This window comes from Aricia agestis, chromosome 11 (assembly GCF_905147365.1).
Source record: "Aricia agestis chromosome 11, ilAriAges1.1, whole genome shotgun sequence".
In the NCBI taxonomy this organism is placed as follows: Eukaryota; Metazoa; Arthropoda; class Insecta; order Lepidoptera; family Lycaenidae; genus Aricia; species Aricia agestis.
The window spans coordinates 12,767,864-12,785,006 of record NC_056416.1 but is presented as its reverse complement, the minus strand read 5'-3'; the positions used below and the strand labels follow the sequence as shown (position 1 = coordinate 12,785,006).

At 35.5% G+C, this 17,143-nt stretch overlaps 1 protein-coding gene and 2 non-coding genes across 3 annotated transcripts in view; 2 read left to right on the top strand and 1 right to left on the bottom strand.

The window, feature by feature from the left end:
- Positions 1 to 11,243, bottom strand: part of LOC121732073 — a 325,970-nt gene extending 314,727 nt beyond the window's left edge. Inside the window, exon 1 of the mRNA XM_042121855.1 lies at positions 10,953 to 11,243. Coding sequence (XP_041977789.1) covers positions 10,953 to 10,990 — 38 coding nt within the window. The 5' untranslated portion in view covers positions 10,991 to 11,243. The remainder of the gene's footprint in view (positions 1 to 10,952) is intronic.
- Positions 1,047 to 1,118, top strand: Trnae-cuc. The gene has a single exon. It is a non-coding gene; the product is annotated as a tRNA-Glu (tRNA).
- Positions 11,244 to 13,701: 2,458 nt separating the features above from the next.
- Trnag-gcc lies at positions 13,702 to 13,772 on the top strand. The gene has a single exon. It is a non-coding gene; the product is annotated as a tRNA-Gly (tRNA).
- Positions 13,773 to 17,143: the final 3,371 nt, after the last annotated feature.

The following is a 17,143-nucleotide window of genomic DNA, read 5'->3' as shown; positions in this document are numbered from 1 at the left end:
TGATTTTGTTTGCACTTGATATATTTTTCTGTTTTTAACTGGTATTTTAAAAATGTTGTACTTTGTGACCAATAAGGGTTTTTTTCATTGAACAATAAATTGATTACTATTACAAAATAAGTAAGTAAATAAAAACAATTAAGTATAATACTCGTAATAATATTATATATTATCATTTCTATTTTATTTCATTTTTCATTACGGAAATCATTAAAATATTTTGACGAAACAAAAGTCGGTCACCCATCACTCAATTAGTCAGTTTTTGACGATTATATTAATAACCATAATCCATAGCTCATGTTTTATTTTAGTGAGGCGGTCACCCAGTTTATTTAAAATAAACAGTGACACCTCATTTAGGTCAGCTGTAGCCTGTAAGTTGTAACTAACGCAGTTAAAATTAACCAAATGTGAAGTGCGAAGACTAAATAGCGAACGACATACTTACACAAAATATAGGTAGGTATATTTTGAGGTTAGACTTAAATAATACGTTCCATAGGTTTGCCAGCACATAATAGTTAGTTAATACTTGTCTGTTTTTTTTCCTACATCTTTATCACCAAGAATAATAATTACTTACGACAAATCACAAAACAGAATTTATCTATATAATATATAAAACTCAAAGGTGACTGACTGATTGACATAGTGATCTATCAACGCACAGCCTAAACCACTGGACGGATCGGGCTGAAATTTGGCATGCAGGTAGATGTTATAACGTAGGCATCCGCTAAGAAAGGATTCTGATAAATTCCAACCCCAAGGGGTTCAAATAGGGGATGAAAGTTTGTATATAATAATACTTTTTAACGCGAGTGAAGCCGCGGGCAAAAGCTCGTATATTTATATAAGTAATATTATTATCATGTTGATTTTCTATGATTTTACATAAGTAATACTTATATAAAAAAAAACCGAATTTTATTAAATTACTTTCTTTCATTGTAAAATGACTTTCTAATTTTTTTATCACTTTTGAATCCATGAGTGAAATTCAACATTATTTTAAATTCGTTAATTTCAACTGCCCAATAACATCCGATATGGTCTAGTGGCTAGGATACCTGGCTCTCACCCAGGAGGCTCGGGTTCGATTCCCGGTATCGGAAAGCACTTTTAAATTTTTTTTTATAAAAAAAGAGACCAGTAGCGGTAGCACGGCGACCAGCGGAAATGCGAAAGTATGGACAAACTGTGGAAATAAACCTAAGGTGCCGTTCCGATCTTTTTTCGTTCCGAAAAATTCAATTAAAATGCCACTTTATGACACACTATAGTATATGTCATAATGTAGGATATTATTTGAATTTTTAGAACTATAGTCTGTCATAAAGTGGCTTTTTAATTGAATTATTCGGAACTAAAAAAGATCGGAATGGCACCTTAAGTTTATCTCCACAGTTTATGACTATAGTCTGTCATAAAGTGGCATTTTAATTGAATTTTTCGGAACGAAAAAAGATCGGAACGGCACCTTAGGTTTATTTCCACAGTTTGTCCATACTTTCGCATTTCCGCTGGTCGCCGTGCTAGCACTACAGACATACTATTTTCCTTTGTCTATGATAAAATCATGAAAACAGTTGCATGTTTAAGTGCAGTAAGTAGTTAATGCAACCCCACAACCGTGGGATGACTTCCTGATAGGCAGCGGTGTGAGACGAAGCATACCGGCCAACTCGGCCGTAACTAAAAAATGTAAGCCTTCTATTCCTTTCGTCACGGAGAAGACTCAGGGCCGAATGGGTTTCGAATCCGAATTCCAGTTTTGATCTGTCAAGGTTGTTTAAAATATATATTAAACGGGCTTTTGCCCGCGGCTTCGCTCGCGTTAAGAAGTATATTATATACAAACTCTCATCCCCTATTTGAACCCCTTGGGGTTGGAATTTATCAAAATCCTTTCTTAGCGGATGCCTACGTCATAACATCATCTACCTGCATGCCAAATTTCAGCCCGATCCATCCAGTGGTTTGTGCTGTGCGTTGATAGATCACTATGTCAATCAGTCAGTCACCTTTGAGATTTATATATAATATAGACGTAAGATTGAAAGTAACGCTTTGCCTAGCCAGAGTACTTTACTCTTAAATCAAGTATGAAATTTTTTGTCCAACCTACCTCTATAATTTATTAGGGTTCCGTACCCAAAGGCTAAAAATGGGACCCTATTACTAAGACTTCGTTGTCTGTCTGTCCGTCGGTCCGTCTGTCTGTCACCATTTTTGACACGAGAATTTTGTATGTAAGATTAGTAGATCGCAAAAACACTCGAAGGAGCGGAAAAGTGCTCTTCATTATAAGGTAAACCTTGATATTATACTTAAACTATGTTGATATGTGGATAATAAATAATAATACGGAAATGACGTTGTGAGTGGCGCTTGTTGTTGACCGATAAGGGAAATGAAGATAGCGATAAGATTATGTGAAGGTCCCTTAACTTCAACTTCGTTGCGTAATAGGAAAATTGCTGCTTAGTTTTCGTAATATGTCTAATGTCTTTCTACAATAATTGCTATGGTGTCGAATTTGTTACCGTGCGCGTGGTTCTAACAGAGATGGCTCATGGCATGTCGAGCAAAAAAGCTGGAACGTAGAGCCTACTTGCTTGGTCGTCCCATTCAGTTTGTTAATGGGCCATTTTGACATAATATTAAACTGAGGGTCATGTCATTGACGTAGATTGTTAAGTTGGTATGTATTTGTTACTGTAAAAGCTCGAACTGCAGTAAATCCTAAGATTTTCTAGTAAAACCTAAGATCTACCAATTCCTAATGGTAAAAGTCCGAAAAGGTTTGCGATACGAACTTTTACCACCATATAGTTGGTAGATCTTAGGATTTACGTTTAAGGCATGGTATATTATGTTGAAAAAAAACGGCCAAGTGAGGCCAACTCGCGCACGAAGGGTTCCGTACCATTATAGAGCAAAAACAGGCCAAAAATTGTGTTTTTAGTATGGAAGGCCCCATAAATTAATATTATTATAAGTTATTAAAGTGGTATTAACCGTGGAAGAGCCATGCTTCGGCACGAATGGGCCGGCTCGAACGGAGGAGAAAATAAAATTGTCGTAATTATTAGAAATACTTACATTTACCAACTCGTGTCGGTAAATCCTAAGATTTACACTCACATCTTAAGATTTATCGAAGTTCGAGCTTTTACAGTAAGATATTGATTTTTTAAATCTTTGTTTTACTGTGATATTTATTGAGCTACTAACATAGCTCTTCCTAAAATAACTACTATATTGTTTAAAGCAATAATTATTCTGTTTATGTTTTTGTCTCCTTGTTAAAATTGTACACGGTAATTTAAGAAAACCTCTCACACGTTATTTGAGCATTAAACTAATGGTTTCACTTGTATTTGCATAAGAATTGAGAGCGATTTCTCTAACGACTCATTATGAAGTAAAATTTGACGAACGGACGAACTATCATTTTGTTATGTTAATTATGTTTGTACACAAATTTATTAATAACTAAAAAATGTAATACTAGCATTTACGCGTCTTATCATGGCTTTCGTAAAAAAAGGATTTCTTTCTACGAAAAAATGGACAGAGTGACGGATTGAGAAAGAAAATCTATCATTTTGTCCCTAACATCTAGTCAGTATGTCTAGCATTAATTCTTCTATAGACATAGTAAGTTTCCAGATACATTTTGAAAGCAGCCAATATTATGTAGCATTGGGTATGTGAGTATGTCGTATGAGGATTGGGTCTTGGGATCAGCTATTTCCAATACGTAATTTGATAGAGTTGCTCTTTGTAGTTAATAGTAGGGTACCATAATATTGAGTTATAAGCCCAATTACCTTGTCTAAATACTATGCCGTCGGGCAAGTTAGGAAATTCAGAGTAAAACCAATATCATGGAGCTGAATTATATTAAATTTGAACTTTTTGTAAGTTTGTGTAGTTGTACGTCGAAATTCTATAAAAATCTAAATGTAGGCCCATAGCAATTAAAAAACAAAACACATAACAAAAATCAAACATGGAATGCATTCTTATTTCGAAATTTTTGAAAATAAAACGTCGCTGTCACGCGGTATCTCTCGTCGGATGTGTTTGTGAACACGGAACCGGACGTCGCCACCGGTGACCTAATGAAGTTTTTTTTACTAATTATGAGCGAAGAGGTTGAGTGATGTCTCATCTTATCTTTTTTATAAAATAAAGCGGCACGCGATCTGACTGATTGCCTGATAAGATAAACCACCTCAAAGAAAAAATACGACCGCACTTACTGGCACTCAAAGACATATTTTAATGATGATTAATTTTTTTAATGAAGAGTTTGACAGATAATGTATGGGGCTTATGTCGAAATCTTAAAATAAAAAAAATAATAAAAAAAAGTTATTAATATTCGTCTCTGAGTAGGACAGAAAGTGGTTCTGAAATTTTGTACTTACACGAACTATGCTAAATATTTTTGATAAAGTTACGATTACTCACCTATTAAATGTTCCTGCTTTTCGTGCAGCTTAGAACAAAGCCTTTATTAGTCAAGTTGTAATAGTTTCGTCAGGGAAATTTCCCTGACGAAACTATTACAACTTGACTAAACTATATGAATTCTAATTAGAAGTCATGTAGTTTATGATTTCACCAATCACATGGCATGGCGCATCACTAATATCGCTGTCTTAATTATCGAATGTAACTGGACTAAAGCCCAAGGAGCCTGTCATGCGTGAGTCGTGACTCGTGAGTCACGTGACATACCCACGACCTGTCATAGATTTATGTTTGGGGGTTGAATATCGCGGTCGCTATGGGTATTGCACTTGCACCCGTTACCCATGAATTTTTATACACAAACTGCACTTTATTGTTTTTTTTTTTACGTTAAGTTCACCCTCTACTATTCAATTCTTTAAATAAAACAACGGTTTTATTTAAATAATTGAATAGTAGAGAGACTACGGTGCGTAGAAAAGGGTTTTCGTAATTATCTTAAGTATATATAAAATTCTCGTGTCACAATGTTAGTCACCGTACTCCTCCGAAACGGATTTACTGATTTTTACCAAATTTTATATGCGTATTCAGTAGGTCTGAGAATCGGCTACTGGGTACTTTTTATATTGATAAATACATTTGTTGAATAAATAATAGTAAATTATTACAACTCGAGACTGACGGCGACCATTGTTTGTGCAACGGGATAGCGATGGACGTTGCCATGGTGATATACTAACTTATTTAGTCACTTCAATAAAATAATATGGGTGGAAATCGAAATACTTTATATGGCAAAGAAACCTTTGCCGGGACAGCTAGTAATTTAGTAACAGTCAGAATTGAGACAACTTCTTCTAGGCCTATCATGTTCTTGTCAAATTGTCTATTATTGGAATTTACATAGATCTACTAGCTGTCCTGGCAAACGTTGTTTTTCCGTATAAAGTATTTAGATTTTATTGAAGTGACTAAATAAGTATGTCACCATAGCAACGTCCATCGCTATCCCGTCATTATTTATCCAACAAATGCACAAGTATCAATATAAAAAAGTAGATGTTGTCCGATTCTCAACCCTAGCCGATATAAGATTTAGGAAAATCGGTCGAGTCGGTTCAGAGGAGTGTCGTTTCAACCACCGCGCACCCCGTGACACGAGAATTTTATATTATATTAGTATTAGATCTACCACCAAGTTACGTAGTCATTATTTACTGATAGTTTCTAGTAGTGCAGTCTGGGCAGTGCTTAGTAAATAGTAGTAGTACATACAGTCATACCTTTAATAGTCTTAAGTCATCATAAAAATTAAGAATACACATCTAAAAATCCAAAGTACAAGGGTGGCCACCCAGCGTGAAGCCCTCGGAGGGAATAGAGAGGGCCAATTCCCAATTAAAATCTCCACAGGTGGGCCCTGAGCCCTTGGCTTGGCCCTAGGGGCGTAAGGGCTACGTTCGAATCTGTCCGGTTAATGCTACTAATCATAGATTGGTGTTACGAGGTTGATGTTATAATGTATTTAACTAATAGGTAATTAAACGACGTACAAGTTAATTTTATAGATAAATAACATAATAAGGGACAGAATTATTATTATTAAGTAATAGCTCAAAGAAAAGCAAATACTATAAAATATTTTGTAGACAAATAGTGTCTTGTTCCAGTTTAGATATATCATCATTCTCATGGCTCTAGCGTATGTAACATAAAATCATTGCTAAGTGCAATCTACGTTGCCAAAAAACTGTGACGAATATAATCACTACTTGAACCTTAGCACATACTCATAAGGCTTAGTTACCAGTTTAATTGAAGTTTGTATACAGGGTGTAACAAAAACAAGTGATAATAATTTAGCGTGTGTACGTGTTCCTTGTAGAGAATTCACTGTGTAAGCAGCGCTGAAAGACCAATTTTTTTTTTCACTTTTGTATGGGGAAACTCGTGACGCTCGGGCCCTTGCCCATACAAAAGTGAAAATTTGTCTTTCAGCTCTGCTACTTTCACAGTGAACTCTCTACAAGGAACACGTACACACCCTAAAGTATTATCACTTATTTTTGTTACACCCTGTATATGTATTTTTGTTACAGCTGTATATATATTGAAAAGTTAGTGGAAAATAAACAATATCAATTGAGAAAGTCGTTTCTCGCGCGATGAAAACTCACTTTTGCACATAATGCGAAATTAGCACATGATCGTTGTTTTTTAATCTGTGTTGCAAGTAATGTATACAGTCTTAACCACATCCTGCATTGTTAAAAACACAATGAGAACCAATTGCTTGATTGGCAACCGGGTTTTCCAATCAGCTACATGAAGCATTGAGGCTTTATTTAAAAATTATTGCCTAAGAGAAGATATTTATTTTAAATTAGCTAGCTAAATTATTCTTCATGTCTCAAAAAAAGAAGAGTAAGGTACAATTTGGTAAAAATTGTCTTATCATATTTTTTTATTATAAATATCCGTCTGCTTACTAGCTTAAGATGCTTTTCGTTGACTACCCAATGATTTCAATTATAATTTATAATATCGTTGTGACTACCTTAATTATAACTAATTTATGATCAAAGAAATTTGATTAACGTCCTTAATAATGATGGAGGCGGAGGCGATGAGTCATGTTGGTCCTAGCCCTTAATCTACTAAGGTCCGTAATAACATCTAATAAGCCCTTTAGACATGAAGGTCTCAACTCTCGAGTCACGACCGATAACAATAATAAATTATTATGGTCTTCAATAAAAAAGAACTTTAGAAAAGTTTAGTATTTAAATTAAGAACATTAAAACTGAATGGCGCCAAAAAAAAAAAGAATGTCATATTGTCCAACCGAGTTAAAAAAGAATGCCATACGGCAACTTAATTAACAGATGATGTAGAACAAGTTAGAAGCATCAGGCATCAGCTGTTACAACCTGTTGGGCCAACAGGTGAGAACCATTAACCGTTAAACTCATGTTGTCATGTGTCTATTTGTTTCTAAAATTAGGTACTTATACTTATCTAAAAGCCTTAATTAAATGTCTGTGACACAGATACAAATTCCTGTTTTAAATTTTGTCTCATTAAGGACTTTTTTACAACACATTTATTGCTTAGAAGACTGTAAAGCGACGTAGAAAGTGTCAAGGGACAAGTGGCTCCAGGAGCAGTAAGTATCTATATTCTATACCACTACTCTTTGGTATTATCAAGGGTAGGTACCCTTTTTTTTTTTTTTTTTTAGTCGGGAAATGCCATTATGCATTCCCGGCAGTGCTGGGGAAGACAACCGGGGTATGTGGGACTCGCTGCGGCCGATGAGATGGTAAGTGACCGCAGCTCTACCCACTAAAACCCGACCGTGTTCCTTTCTGCGCCGCTACTCGCAGAACCACGGGAAATGTGGGGCCACCGCAGTTCTATCAGCGGGGGTCTTCCTGGTCGTCGGCAGACACGTCTGATCGAGGGTGTTCAGACACCCTCCAGGCCTAACAGAGACCCTACTAGGGCTTGTTTAGGTCATTCCTCTGTATTTACGTCGCGATGCACTGGAACGGGGGGGGGGGGGGGGGGGATACCCTACGAATATGCGAAAGCTGTCTCGGTAGTTTGGAGTTTAGGACCAGCTGAAATTAGTAATCAGAAGAAAAAGGAGGAGTAGGAACTTAGGAAGTACGATACTTAATAATGTATAATGAAGTAATGTTGATTACAGGAGTATAAGACGTCATAATCAAGAATTAAAAAGGTGTTAAATATGTAGAGCTAATGTGTTCCGAGTAAACTATATCAATATTTAAATTATTATAATATATACTACATAACTGTAATAAAAACATGCGATTTGCGAATGAGCATTTGTAATCAGTGTCGACAGAGGAAACACGACACGGCGCGACGCGGCAACCTGACACTGCATTAGCTGACTAAGGACTTCGGGGTGGTGGAATATGTAATACTAACAAACAATACACCTTATAGTTATCAGTTAGCTACTTATCAGTTATCTAGCTACTAGCATCTACTAATAGTTCACAAAAGCACTATTCTAGGTTATGCGTGTTTCAGATTTACTCGAGTTTTTTTACTTATAAATACATAAATAAGGTGGTGATGTTTTATTTCGTGTTTGTAACACGGAGAAAAAAAACACATTGTACACTGTCGAATTAAGAAACCTCCACCTTTTTGGAAGTCGGTTAAAAATACAGAATGAAATGGGAAATGAGCAAAGATTGAATCGTCTCCTCGAACTAGATACAGGCGCGGTCGCAGCCTGAAGTTTTGGGGGGGGTCACTGAGTAGTCACTTCACAATTTTTTTTTATCTGCGCCTTCGCCTTCGGATGGTTCTGGGTTCACAGCAGCTGTCTAAGGTGACGAATTGGTGGTTAGGGGATATCTAGAAATTTCTTCCTTCCTTTTATTATTTAGCAAGATTTTGAGATTTTTCAATTTTACCTTTGATTTTGCGGGGGGTCATGTCCCCTGTGACATTATATGTAGTAGTTATTTAGAAAATTCATTCATTCATTCACAACTTTTACCGATAACTCTTGTAATCCAGAAAAAAATTCAAAGGAACCAAATTGCGTAGACCGTAGGGTAGGACTCGACTGGTAGGAGACTGTATTACATTTTCAAATAAAATACAATTTTTCATAAAATTCCCTCAGGATTCACGTTAGCTAGTCACGAAAAGCTAATTACTAATGTGAAATGTATGCAAATTACCTAATTTGGTATTTAACAGATGGCTAAAGTTAATTTAAATATAATTACATAAAATTATGACATGGAAAATGTTATAAAAAACTGGATAAACATTCTAAAATGTAAGCTTTGATTAATTTTATTTTGTATAGAGACATCATCTCAGTTTAAAAAATATGTTATAATATACTTAATAATTATTTATTGGTACTTACCTAAATGAAAATCAAATTACCATAAGTAATTAGTGATGACTGATGACAAATAATAAGAAACCATTTTCAAATTTCATGTATTATAGATTCAATCATGTTCATCTTTAGGTAAATGTAATCCAGCTAAGAAAATTGTGTAAGTAATATTATGTGAAGACTGAAATTTTAAGGAAATTGTTATAGCTGACCACTTTTTTGCTAATGTTTATTACTTTTTGCTTTGATGTTAAATGTTAATCAATATTGTGTATGCACACGAGGGACATAGGCTACTTTTGTCGCTTGTTGTTCCTTCGATGTGAGCACGAATCGCGGCAAACTGACGTCGCTACTGTTTACTGTTTAGTTCATAGTAATCTATGGTAAAACGTTTATCTATATTCTATACTAGTTGCCCGCGACTTCGTCCGCGTGAGCAATAAGGAGTCCCATCGATTTCTCAGGGATTGCATCATCAGATCATCACTTTTATGATCATGTTACCAAATTCGGGCTACATCGCATTCAGCAACAAAAGGATTTTGGAAATCTGTCTACAAATGGCGGAGTTGTCCGCGAACCATTATAAAAAAAGGTGAAATACCACTTCCTCCTTTTCGGAAGTCGGTTAAAAGTAGCCTACTGCCTAAGGTATTCCTTACTATATCAGCTATCTGCCAAAAAAAGTCCCGTCAAAATCGCTCCAGCCATTTCAGAGATTAGCCGGAACAAACAAACAGACAGACAAACATACAGACAAAAATTGTAAAAAATGTTATTTTGGTACATGTAGCGTATATACATTCATATGCATATAGTAAAATATAGTTCTTTCAATATTACAAACAGACACTCCAATTTTATTTATATATATAGATAAGTATTATATAAAACTCAAAGGTGACTGACTGACATGGTGATCTATAAACGCACAGCCAAAATCACTGGATGGATTGGGCTGAAATTTGGCATGCAGGTAGATGTTATGACGTAGGCATCCGCTAAGAAAGGATTTTGATCCCCCGAAGGGGGTAAAATAGGGGATGAAAGTTTGTATGAAACTATGTCAATTTTAAACCGATCGGGCTGAGTTTGGTACCTAATTAAAAATAATACTTCTTAACGCGAGCGAAGCCGCGGGCAAAAGCTAGTTTTATTTATAAACTTATCAATAACATAATCATTATCTCGTAGAGAACAAAGAATACAATGAACATTTTTTCAGCGGAAGATTACACTTGCTTAATGAGTTTTATTGACCTAGAAAAAAGTTATGTTAATTCTTTAAATTAGATACCAATTTACTACGAAATATATTCTAACTTCCATCCATACCAAAGTCCAAACAAATGTATTTGTCTGTCTATCACCTCTTCATGCTTAAAACGCTGAACCGATTTGGATAAAATTAACGATGGAGATGCAAGGATTCGAGAAAAGACCAGGGATAGTTTTTATTGCGCTAAAAGGCGCGGTTATAAAACCCACGATAAAAAACTTATTTGCAAAATAATGACTAGTAGGTACCTAAAAAATTTAAAAGTGAGGCTAAACCTACCTTTTAGGTTTCCACCGTTTCATGAGAACACCAAACATTTTCACGGAAAATCGATTTTCACTCACAATCACGAAATTCGCACTATGTCATTCACCTTAAACTGACAATAATAATTGCACCTTATGTAGGTAAATATACGTAGGTAAATACGAAGTGACCTAGACCTACATTACGTCACTAGTCCGCAGTCACATCTCACAACATCCGACTCGATTCTCGGGAATCGACTCGATAAAAATATCGATCTTTTCGCGAATCGATTATTCGAACGTCAAACGCGCGCACCTCTGAGGAATGCCACGGTCGGACTAACCGAGTTCCGATATCGACTCGTCATGCTCCGAGTCGACTGATCGCATGAAAATCATGAAGTTTTTCAGAAAATGGCTCGACTGGTCGGTCGACCGATCGGCCGATCGGTCCGGGTTCTTTTATCAGGTGTGTCTATATCAGCTGTTATGATTACTAGCTCGGCTTTAATAACACGGCTTAAGGGCTCAGCGAGATCTTCTTTTATGAACATATTTCACAATGCACCTGTACTGTCCCTTTATAAACAAAGCAATAATACTGCTTACATAATACTTTTTCATTGTAATTTGTACCTTAACTAGGGCAGTAGATTTTCATTCATTCCTTCTAAAGGGGCGTTCATAAATTGCGTTCTTTTGCAATTTATACGCGTTTTGACGATTTTTAACGATTATTGACGAAAGACAAAATATCGTAAGATTCACGACGACTGATCATTCAAAGAAAGTAAAGTTCAAGTAAGTACCTATTGAGTGTTGAAAATTTTACTTATTCGTAAAATGCAGTTTGCGCAAAATCCAAAACTCGTATATCGCACATCAACCGTGCATTTTTCCGGGATTATAAGTAATTTATGTCCTTTCCCGGGCTTTAAGAGGATACACCAGGGGCTAGAGAAATGAAAAAAAGTGTAAGTGTACGTTTAATACATATAGCTGTCTCCCTTATCTCAAGCCTATACCGCAGAACGCGATAAAGGCAACTGCAGAAAATCAACGATTCTTTTTTCATTGAAGATTAAAGAAAGGCTTGAGCTGTGTTCCTATGTTTATTTTGTATAATCTAGCCAAATCTGTTTTCTGGATGTTTGAACACAGCGGAAAATCTGGCCTTTTTGTGGGTTTTTGAACGTTCATATCTTATTTAATAATTAAATTATGAAAGAAAAGAAAACATAGGGACATTGTATTAGTGGCCGTAGATATGCAGGAAAAAAATTATAACTCTACCGGCATTATCCAGGGAGGAAACAGGGGACAACGTTTGTAGGGAAAAAAAGGCGGTGTGGACTCCTTTTAAAGTATCTCTTGGATACCAAATAGCAAATCGGTTCAGCAGTTTGGTAGAGCAAAAAGGTAACAGTAAAAAGACTACAAAGAGACACTGCACTCTCGCATCATTACATAGCTGTATAAGCACAGAACAGATAGTACAAGTAGTATTTAAAGTAAAACAAAGTCGCTTTTTCTGTCCTCATGTCCCTTTGTTCCCTTTAATCTTTGAAAATGACGCAACGGATATTGATGCGGTTTTCTATAATAGATAAGTGCAGTGATTAAACAGGAAGGCTTTTATGTATAATAACAATCAATAAATAGTGGAGAAATACTGATATTTTTGAGATTTCTAATCTGATGTCGTAAATACTTAATTACATTTTTTCCACTTGTCCATAACTAGGGTTGCCAGGTCGCTAAACCGAAAAGCCGGACAAAACAGGCAGTTAGGCCGGACATTCGTATAAAAAAGCCGGAAACTTTTATTCAATCTAAATTCAAATTCCTGTACTTTTCTGTTTTATTTAAACCGTTTAACATTTAATTGATAAAAATATCGTTAGGTGTAAAACCGCCTAAAATTAGTAGGATTTTCATATAAAATTATAGATTCAAAGCTCTACAAAAGCCGGACACCTATTATTAATTTTGGCCGGACACGCAACCAAACAACCTGACTGTGTCCGGCTTTATCGTCCGGATATACCTGGCAACCCTATCCATAACAATAGTACTTACTATGAAGTATGAACTATGGTGCGCGATATTCTTGTGCTATGAACTATATATACTACTAGCGACCCGCCCCGGCATCGCACGGGTATAAAATATATACCAACTGAAAAAGTCATTAAAATCGATAGCCTCTGATCCTTCACGTGGTCTATTTTTATCTGTGCCAAATAACATAAAAATTGCTCCAGTAGTTCGCGAGATAAGCCCTTTCAAATAATTTCCCCCGTTTTTACCACAATCTCCTATCAGTCTTAGCGTGATAAAATATAGCCTTAATCAATAAATGGGCTATATAACACTGAAATAATTTTTCAAATCGGACCAGTAGTTCCTGAGATAAGCGCGTTCAAATTAGCCCTTTCAAATAATTTTCCCCGTTTTTTCTACATTTTCCTCTATTTCTTCGCTCCTATTACTCTTAGCGTGATAAAATATAGCCTATAGCCTTCCTCGATAAATGGGCTATCTAACACTGAAAGAATCATCAAAATCCGTTGCGTAGTTTTAAAGATTAAAGGGAACAAAGGGACATAAGGAAAAAAGCTACTTTGTTTTATAATATGTATATAGATATTATTATAACTATGCTATTATATTATAGCGTAGTCTGAAACGCAGCAGGGTAATCGCGATAAATGCTGCTTTATTATCTGTTGTGTTTTGTGTTATATGTTTCCATGTAAAATTTAAATTATTCATGCGTAGCATCGGTGGTTCAGTGGTAGAATGCTCGCCTGCCACGCGGGCGGCCCGGGTTCGATTCCCGGCCGATGCAACCTTTTTGAATAAAAAGCGTAGGTTATGACTTATGATTAGGATTATGTTACACTGCTGACTGCAATACGCGTATATAAAAATTTTGTAGTTGCAGTTCGTTGGGCAGCAATGTTTTTACTGTTCATTTTTAGCCAAAATTATGTTGTATTCATTTTCATTGACAATTCCATGGACTCAAAGCATACCTTTTAAGAGATCGTATTTTTATTAAATTTAAGTAATTATTATTTATGTAACATGATGGTTTTAAATTTTAATTTTGAAAAGGAAACAGAGATACAGAATCACTTGAAAGTTTGACATATAATAATTATATTTTAATAATATTATAGTCAGTAAATATCAGTCAGTAAATAACGACTTTTAATAAACATTGTCTATCTCTGAAACTATTTGCACAGAATGTGTTTATGTTTATTTGGTAATAGTCTCATGACTATGCATGACCTTTTCTATTGGCATTTAGTTTTCGCAACTTTACCATAATAGTCACTTCTTGTTGTGCTTGCAATGCTTTATATTCCATGATTATATTTTAATAGTTTCATAGTTTACTAATTGTATAGTAAACTGTAAATACTTAATGCTATAGAATCTGAAGAGTATAATAGAGTATTGACTATAAAGAACATACATAGACTGTACAATAAATAAGTACTTACTTAAAGAATAGATATTTGTGGCAATGAAAAATTTTCAGGATGTGGCAATGAAAAATTTTCAGGATTCTGGGTTAGTAAGTTAGATAATAATAACAATGTCACCACCAAACATCAAACTAATAGTAAATCCATACTTTAACTAATACTATAGATGCGAATGTGTCCCTGCCTGCAATTATACCTCTTCACGCCCGAACCGCTAAACCGATTTTGCTGAAATTTAGTATGGAGATACTTAGGGACCCCGGAAAGGATATAGGAGACTTCTTATCTCGGAAAAATGAACGGTTCCCGCACGATCAACAAAATTTGGCGCAACGGAGCGGGCGTCGCCTTGTCTAGCGAAAGAAAATTTTTTTTTCTTTATGAGTGAAATGTGCATTTCATACTGTGAATCAGACATTCATCACAAGCGGTCACCCGTCTGTCTGTAGACTGTAACGGTCGGCGTCACGCTTTCTGCCACGGAGAAACATTATTAAGAGGGAACGCGGGTGCAGATGCAGAATAATTTAAATGAAGAAACTATTGCCATCACGCTTCACCCTGGTCCCTGCGCCGGCACGAGCATTGTGATCTGTGATAGAGACAGAGGCTATACTATCAGTGCCGTAAACAGTCTTTTTTGCGCCCTGTGCGAGCTTCTACAACTACGCCCTTGCTGTTTTAGATATTATATTACCCAAAGCAATGTATAGGTCTATTTTATGTTGGAATCGTGCTTTAGCCTCTAGGGGCGCAGTGGAAACTGTTATCGGGAGCAAACCGAAAAAAAAACTCCTGCCTGGTTTGGCCATTTTTGCTTTTTGCGCCCCCCTAGAGTCTACGCCCTGTGCCGGGGCACCGGTGGCACAGCCCTATTTACGGCACTGCTCTAGAGGTAACGTTGTCCTCTGTTAATTTTTGCAATTTTTGAAAGGTCATATATATTTTATTTACTTATTTATTAGTACTTAAGTAAATTAAGAAAAAATCGAACGTAGAGGCATACCCAGGATTCCCATCACCCAAATTCTCTTCGCCGGTCAGGCACGACAAAATTCCCGGACATTTGGCCGAAATGTGGTTATTTCCCCGGACACCTCTTAAACAGTATTTTTGATAACGTTTCTTTAAAATCTGTGGACATTTTGATACTAATTTCCACAGGCCAATACAGAAATAAACAGACATCAAATATTTTTTCTTGATTCGTCAATAACCTTTGACGAATTAAAAAATTATTTTGTGTATAATTATAAGTAATAAGTAATAACCCAACCCTAATACCCAATAAATAATAATAATAAGTACAAACAGCAAGATTTTTTTACCATACTGCCGTGGCATGACTATAATGCCGTTAACTACCAAAACCTACTTTTGAGTTATGAGTAAAAAACGCGGTAAAACTTTAAACCTATGTAACTCCTCAATGACAAAACCGATTTGAGATTGAAAAGCACCAGAACATACATAAAAGAGATACTTATTATCTATTAATATGCGATCTTCTAGAATTTATTTATGAATAAAAAAAAAACCGTTTTTCGTTTTAGTTCAACATTAATGTTTCTTTCTTTCATCTATAATTTGACTTAAATGTCGTTACGTATACCTTAACGGCATTTTAGTGTTTCTATTCCTAATAAAAACGTTGTCTATTAAAACACTACAAACATTTTCTCATATGTTTAGCTAAAATGTCGTTATAGTACATAACCCTGATTTAGCTTAATATCAAGTAATACAGAACTAACTTATGTTAGTCTTTAGTGCTGTTATTGGTATTTTACCGCATTTAAGTCTAGTAAACTACAAAATGTATATGAATAACTCCACTCATTGTTCCGCTAAAACGCCGTTACACTATTTACTTTATACGTTAACGGCGTTATTGCGACAAAAAGCGAAAAATATTGCATTGTGATATTTAACTATACGGAGTTAAAGTATTAAATAGGGATCATATTTTGTAATAAATTAAAACCCATCCACCCACCCATTGAGCATCTTAGATAGCTCTATAGTATATCTGGGAGCATGGCAGTGCTCCAGCCAAGCTGTTTAGCAAAGGCACGGCCGTAGCATACTTTTCTCGAAGCGGTTCGCGACTTTTTCACACCCTCTTTATCTTCGATGTTAACAAAGCTAGGGATTTAGAATTTCGGTGACTACGAGCAAGTATGAAAACTAGCTTAACCTCCAAATTACATAACATTTCGATAATAGTTTAATAGTTACGGATGATCAAATTTACTACATTTTGTCAATCACTGTCTGACAGATCATCAAAATTCTAAGGTAGATGTACCTTAGAATTTTGATGACTTAGATTTGCAGACTTAGAACCTTGAAATTTGGCAACAAGGTAGGTCGTTATCCACAGTGAAAGGAAAAATTATGAAACTGGCCAAGTGCGAGTCGGACTGGCGTACATAGGGTTCCGTACCGTAAATTTGTATGGGAGCCCCCCTTAAATCACAAGTTTATGTACTTTTTATTACTTATTATTAAAATGGAAATACAATTAAGTATTTTCTGAAATTTTAAAAAACCTTTTACCATTATGGATATAGAGCAAAAAAGGGCAAAAAACGTGTTTGTTGTATGAGACCCCCTATTAATCATTTATTTTATTTTAGTTGGACTATTAGCTTTTATAGCGACAACAAAAGTACATAATTTGTAAAAAAATTAAAATATCTATTGCGGTTCTCGAGATCTA